This window comes from Mercenaria mercenaria, chromosome 19 (assembly GCF_021730395.1).
Source record: "Mercenaria mercenaria strain notata chromosome 19, MADL_Memer_1, whole genome shotgun sequence".
Classification (NCBI taxonomy): domain Eukaryota; kingdom Metazoa; phylum Mollusca; class Bivalvia; order Venerida; family Veneridae; genus Mercenaria; species Mercenaria mercenaria.
The window spans coordinates 37,519,987-37,527,377 of NC_069379.1; the positions used below are offsets into that span (position 1 = coordinate 37,519,987).

Sequence of the window (7,391 nt, forward strand, 5' to 3'; positions counted from 1 at the left end):
TCATTTTGGACGTCTGTAATTTGCAAAGTTCTGTGAAAATGGAGAGGAAATAACATGTTTCTTGGTGCAAAAAAGCCCACGGAGCTCGAAAATGCTAGTAACACTACCAAATGTGACCTGAGAAAAACTTAAAAGATCAACGTCAAGCCAAAAGTCCAAAGAATCATTGAGTACTTTGGTTTGTATCGTACTTCAAAACCAGAAAGTCCCAAGCCTGTCCGGACTGAACTTTTATATGAAACCAAACAACAACAAAACAACTTGAATTTAGCACGTAAACAGCTTTTAAATAATTGCTAGTGGATCCCATCATTTTGCTAGTGGAAAAAAATGGCACTAGCAAAAATTTGCTAGTTGGAAAAAAAGTTAAATTCGATCCCTGCTAGTACATGAGCAATTTCTCAACTTCAAACATACAATGTTTACCCATCTATAAGACAATAATTCTGTAAGGCAGGGTCCTTTAATCACTTCAAAATCTGAAGTATTTTGCAGACTGTTTTATAAATACTTAGGTCAATGATATTGACTCACTTATTAGACAGGGCCACACACAAGTTCTGATTTTTATGGAGGAAAAAACTCATAGGTGAGTAAATACAGTAACTTACAATTTTGTTCATAGGGGGCCATTGTATTAATAACAATGTATTACTGAAGTATTTTTGTTGTACAGTTATATGACAAGAATATGAAGATTCGACAAGAACAGTCAGAAAAGGAAAGATTAAAGGACAATTTCAAACAGAGATTGGAGATGAACAACATCCATTGGGAGGACAACTTGGTAATTTCACTTTTAAAATTGCTACATATCACTTGTAAGCTTTAAGCAGCATAAAAATTTAACATTCATTTTATCTTTACAAAATAATTTGTTTAAAATCCATTTGCCTTTATATGGTAAATTACTGTAAATTTTATTTACCTTTACCAAGTAATTTGTTGTCAGATTCATTTATCCTTACAGAAAAATGCATGTATGCTTTATTTATCTGCCTATACACAAAAGAAATGCTGGAAAATCAATTAATCTTCATACAGTAAATTGATGTAAAATGAAATGATCTGTGTAAAATGACTTTGTTACTGTTTGTATGGTTTTGTTTTCGTGTTACTTTTCAATTAGACCTCGGGAAAATGTTCCTAGTCGATGCATAACCTTAGGCAATATGTTTCAAGTCATTCATCTTCTACCACGGATTTAGGTGGGGAAGTTATGTGATACTTTACTAAAAACAAGGTAAAATGAATCTAGAAGCTGAGGTATTTAAGTCAAAATGATGGATTCAGTTTAACTTTCCACTGTTAAATAGTATTCCAACCTTTGATAGTGTTAGTACTGTAATTTTCAAAACAGTTACTGTATAGTGGGTTATATTTGCGGAGGTTTAATTTTCGCTATATTCGCGGACAACATTGACAGCGCGAAATATAAACACTGATTTTTTGTTCATTTCACCAAGGGAGACCACTCTTACAGACTACTCATTCTTACATTGTTACTTCCCCTGACAAACACAAAAAAATCGCACAGAAGATGAACCGTTGATGTTATTGAAAAGAAAATCAATATGTGATACTAGTACAAGTCAGTAATTTATGTCTTGGTATTTCCATTATCAAATGCAGACATTTGAACACACATAGGTAAATAAATTAGATAACTACAGTCCAGCTTTATCAAATGATTTCACTTAAACTAGTACTGATAGTAGGATTTAAAAAGAAATTGATATATTCAATGTCATAACCAAAAAAAATGTGTCATCTTCGTTATAAACCATGACCTTTAAAAAAAAAATGTGTCATCTTCGTTATAAACCATGACATTAAAACCCAACAGTAATAAAGGATTGTCTCCCCTACACAGGATAAAGAAAGAAGGAAGATAGAGAGGGAGTTGGGAATGGCCTTGGAGGAGAAGGAGAAGAAGTTTAGTATGATGAAAGAAGTCTTAGATAGTGAAACTCCCATCGCCAAACCTAGAACATTTAAAACACCTGCCACTAGTACTAAAACTAGAACATACACAACACCAGGTCAGTATTTGGTGTACAAGATGTAATCTTATTCTAACTAGGGGTCTCAGTGAGCAAGTAGTTGAAGTCGCTGACTTTGAATGACTTGCCCCTCACAGCTGTAGATGAGAAACTTTATTTTTATGCCCCTGGCATCTACTGATGCGGGAGGCATATAGTGATTGCCATGTCCGTTCGTCCGTCCGTCCGTACGAGGTTAACCAAATGGGACCGTTTCGTCTAGCATCAATACCCCTTACTAGAATGACTTGATACTAATGCAGATGTAACCTGTAACCATTCCTCATCTTCAAACATCACCTGACCTCAGTTTGACCTTGACCTCGTTTTGGACTTGGGTTGCTTTGTATCGACAAGGATGCCACCGGGGGCATCAAGCGTTTATTGAACGCACTTCTTGTTAGTGTAGAATTCTTTCATGTTAGGAAGCTATCAGAAGGTCAGTGATTCTACTTAGGTGCCAGCTTGTTCCGGAAATAATACTCGTAGGGGCACTTTGGGTCTTCCTCAAGCATCAAAAGCTAGAAGCAGCAAGATGACCTTAAACTGTTGAATTTAACAGGAAAAGAACTGTGTTATGCACACCCATTTAGCACAAATAGACAGAGCACAAGACTGAATCAAAGTGTCACTAGGTTGATTCCCAACTGTAGTGTTTGTTTCTCATGATGATTAAACAACCAACAGAGTGGCTGGTCATTTAAACCACAATCTCTGATTAATTTGGTAAGTCTGCAAGGGCACAAGTCAGTACTGGTGCAGAATCCAGGAACACTGGTATGGATAACTAATATATAACCAGTGCTGAATATTTGTCTTGTATGGCAAGCACAGTATATATTTAGCATAAATTAACTAAATAAATCCTGAAATAGGTATATTAACCATATTTATGTGATTATTTTCAGGGCAATTTGACGTCTGTGCTGAAAAGATAACTTTAAGACTGACTTGTCTTGTGGGCAAACCTTTAAAAAAAAAATATATATATAAGTTCACTACTTGTATATCAGTACTAAGGGGAACAAATACAAGCAGTTTATCAGTTTTGCATGCATATTTTCAGGTGTGATACAGAGTGCTAGATCTGAATCTGATGTGTCGTCTATTGGTGTTCCTACCCCACGGACAAGAACAACATCAGCTGTTCCGTCAGTCCGACCCTGGGGCTATGGTGGTAACAACAAACGTCCAGTTCCCAAAACACCAACAGCCACACCTAGAAGTGTTAGTACCTTTATAATAAATAAATCGGTTGTTCTTGCTTCAAGATGATAGAATATAAAGTTGGGGAATTTAAACAACTTGGTATATTTGTTTGAGTGAGGCTTTGAAATTCAGCTTCATTCTGCTCCAAAGAGTATTGGTTTTTCCATCTATTTCTGACAAAAATACCAGTAAAAATGTTGTTTTTTTATGTAACAGAAATTATAAGGTTTTTTATGTGTGTTTCAGATACCACAGTATAATTTAAGACATAGAAGATCTAAGTCCAACACAGAAACATGGCTGGACCATAAACCACAGGGACACTTAGATCTAGGTAAGTAAGCTTTAAAAATTTGTTACACTAGACCTAAATTTCATACAGTTACTCCATGTAGTTTATGTAAAGATAAACTTAAGTTTCTTTTCATATGAATTATTGTTAATTGTGAAATTATTTATGTGAATATAGTTCGCATGTACAATTAATTGATATATTTAGTAAAGCTGAATAAAATTGGTGTCAAAGTATTTGCTCTGACAGTTGAGGTAACTATGTAAAGATAAAATATGTTATTGATAGATGTTCTTGCCCTGTTGTTAATTTGATATTATATGAATAAATTTTTGTTAAAGCAAAAACAATAGAGACTTACAAATTTTTACAGACACAGTGTTGCAGCCTTCACTAAAGAAAAAGAAATCTGTGAGCAAACTAGACACTAAGGATACAAAAATGGCATCAAAATATATGTTAACAGACCAAGGGCTTAATTCTGATGGAGAGTTTCAAACCAGGTACTTCAAGGTAAGTTAGACAGCTTTATTAGGTTGTCAGACCTGAAAGGGATAAATGACTGCCGTGTCAAGAGAGGTTGAGGTAACCACATTAGGCAAAAAGGTAGCCACATTAAACAATTTGCCCGTCTGGCAGTTTGCTTGCGTCTCATCGGAGATATTGCTCTTAAGCTGAATTTTCGGTTGTTAGATTCAGGCTAAGAGTCCTGCATATTGGATTTAATAAATAGATTTTGATAAAATGATTCTGTTCCACATATAACTGAGAGCTAGTTCAAAACACACAAAGTTGGGGCCTCAATGGCAAAGTGGTTAAGGTCACCGACTTAGAATCACTTGCCCCTCACCAGTGTGGGTTCAGGCCTCTTTCGGGGCATTGAATTCTTCATGTGAGGAAGCCATCCAGCTGGCTTACATAAGGTTAGTGGTTCTACCAAGGTGGGGGCCCTTGATGAAATATTAGCCAGAAGGGCACCTGAGGTCTTCCTTCACCGTCAAAGCTGGAAGAACACCATATGACATGTAATTGTGCCTGTGTGACTTTAAACGCAACAAAAGCAAAAGACAAAGTATATATATAATGATCTATCAAAATGTGTTGTGATTGCAGGGAGATGTGATACCTACCTCAGGGGGTGGAGCTTCTGTCGTTTTTAATGACGTAGAAATCCACAAACAGAAAGAGCCAGGAACGAGGAAGCGTCGCAGCTCATGTCCTCAACCAACAGATTTTGATGGGGAGTGGACGGATCCTGAAGAACGTTGTGCAATTGCCATTGAAGGCCATAGAAGAAAGTAAGTGTCAGCTTATTTTTATTGATGATAGATTTCTGTTAAAGTCATTAAGTTTTTAAGCTTACAGTTTAAGAGTTTCAGTTTATTCTGAAGAAATAGTACAAGTTCTACACTGATTGAAAAGTAGGCTACATGTCCGTTTCAAGGTTTTCTGTACTTGGTATTTTAAGCAAGTAAGAAAACTTCTGTTCAATTTAATTTTTATGCAAGATACATCAGTTTAACTCTTTAAAAAAAAAAGTTACTTTTCATGTCTAGTTATTCTGGATGTTAGGTATTAAATAAACCACACTGTTAATGATAGAATGCTGTAATTTTCAAGTCCATTTTCATAAATTGTCATGAATGTAATCTACCCTTTCAGCAGTGTTTGTAATACTGAATTTAATATAATTACGACCTTTGAAAGGTTATAAGGCTTTAAAATTTATGTTAAAAACAGATGAAACAGCTGTCCATATACTAGTAGATTTTATGCATAAATACATAGTAAGAAAAGGGCTAATGTTAATACTGCACATGACCTTATACAGTTAGATGTGTAAAGGGAGATAATCAAAAATAATGTATTCAGTAAAACTTTGTACTGTGTTTATCAATATTCAAACTTTTTACAGATATTTGAGAAAACAATTATTGGAAAGAGGATTTTACGAAGAAATTAATTTATTTTATGTTCATAATGGAAAATTTGTTAGCCATGTTTTAGGCATAGCCATTATGAGCCTTTAAACAAAAATGAGTATTGTGTAATTGTATGTTAAAGGGGATTAATATGAATCTTTTACTAGGAGAAGCAAACAATCCCCAGAACTGGTATCTGTTGTTTAAAAAAGTAGGTAATATGCAAAATAGAATATACATGTACCCAAGAGCTTCACCCAGCGCTTTGCTACTGTAAGAATAGGATTTTCTACCATTTAATCACTGTTGATAAAATAAGTGATTGGGAATTTTCATTTTGATGCCAAGATTTTCCTAAATAGCAGTTTTGTAAATGGGGTCCACTGATAAAAATTCTTCCTTAACATATTGTCCTGTCCTAGAAAAACATATTTATCTGTTTCTCTTGTACTCATAGCCTTAAGTTTGTGCTCAGTTTGTTTCTTTAAAACAAATAAGAAAGTTACTGTAATATGGAATACTACACAAAATGAGTTTTTCGAGATAATGTATAAAATACAAAATAGAAAAATCCTATTCTGACAGTCCTGTAGCCATCCCATTGAACTTCAAGAACTTTGAAAATCAAAGTTACCAAGTCATTCACACTTTGTTTTATTGTGGAAAGTTTACCATGAAATTGCATACCTACTGGAGACCTGAGTGATTAGCTCAGTAGGAAGAAAAAAAGGAAATTAGCTATGGTACCAATTAAGCCTTAAAAAAATTGTATCTGGTATCCCCACCTACCCTAAAAATTTGCCACATTTTGTTGAGATATTGTGTTGGACTTGCTACAAACAAACAAGCACTAGGACACATTGTATTGGTGATTGCCCCCATTGTTTTATATGTAAGTTAAGTTACCTGCATATTTATGTATCACTGCTTACTAATTTGCCTCGTACTGGGATATATGTTACTAAAATACATAAAGTGTAGAAAAAGAAAGCTTTACATGGAATACAGTAAAATGACTTTATTCTACCAAATTTATTTGTGTATCATACAGTGTGTCATGTTTTTCCAATGTTAATATTTTTTGTTAGTAAGTGTGCAGTAAGTAGGTTTTCTTCTTTTTTTTTTTTTTTTTTTTTTTTTTTGTGCTCTTTTGGATAAAAAAAAAAATAGGTCAAAAATTTGTTTGGAATACAAGTAGTGTAGATTTTTATGACAAATGCAAAATTACTTATATATTAACAATATTTCATTTTTCTATTTTAAAACAGGAAAAGTCGCCAAACTCCAGAATCTAGGGTTTGAAAAGAAGATCGAATTACCAAGGCAACAGTTTCATACATCTGCAACAACAAACTTCTAGAACAGTAGGCACTTATTAAACATACCTACAAAAATATTTGTATATCCCACGAGTACCTCAAGTTGTGGAAAAAATTTGATGGTAAACATATCTGCATATATAGCAAAGATTATTTTGACAGTGTTAGATGACTGTATATCATAGGCTTGTCTCAACAGTGAAATTGGTGGCATTATAGACCTATAGAGGTCATGTATATAAAGAAAAACATTTACAGGTGTAAAAATATAATGTATATATCTTGTACATAGCATTCAGTTTTAATAGAATTGTGATTGCAAGTGTGCAGGAAAAGAATGATGACCAGAGACGGAGGTTTATGAAATAGTTTATTTTGTTCATTTTTATCAGATTTTCCTCAAAATTGGTGCTAATATCACAGTTTTGCTCATATTCGCACATTAATGTATATATTTATCATTATGCATATAAATATGCCAGTATGCACCGTGTAAAATCACATATATACATTTTTCATAGGTCAAGTAGCACTGCAAGGTTAATTCACGGATTTTTTTTGCACTGAATGTTCCATAACTTGGTATGAAGTTTTCAGAAGTATGTCA

The 7,391-nt window shown here is 33.9% G+C and overlaps 1 protein-coding gene across 2 annotated transcripts in view; it reads left to right on the forward strand.

Moving 5' to 3' along the window:
• Window positions 1–6,918, forward strand: part of LOC123542771 (kinesin-like protein KIF23) — a 43,810-nt gene extending 36,892 nt beyond the window's left edge. Inside the window, exons 16-23 of one of the 2 annotated variants that reach the window (XM_045328761.2) lie at window positions 677–787; window positions 1,874–2,042; window positions 3,109–3,269; window positions 3,498–3,585; window positions 3,917–4,056; window positions 4,657–4,841; window positions 5,633–5,676; window positions 6,734–6,912. In XM_045328761.2, the coding sequence (XP_045184696.2) occupies window positions 677–787; window positions 1,874–2,042; window positions 3,109–3,269; window positions 3,498–3,585; window positions 3,917–4,056; window positions 4,657–4,841; window positions 5,633–5,672 (894 nt within the window). In that variant the 3' untranslated portion in view covers window positions 5,673–5,676; window positions 6,734–6,912. Of the gene's footprint in view, window positions 1–676; window positions 788–1,873; window positions 2,043–3,108; window positions 3,270–3,497; window positions 3,586–3,916; window positions 4,057–4,656; window positions 4,842–5,632; window positions 5,677–6,733 lie in introns of both variants that reach the window. The other variant, XM_045328762.2, reaches the window with a different exon arrangement.
• Window positions 6,919–7,391: the final 473 nt, after the last annotated feature.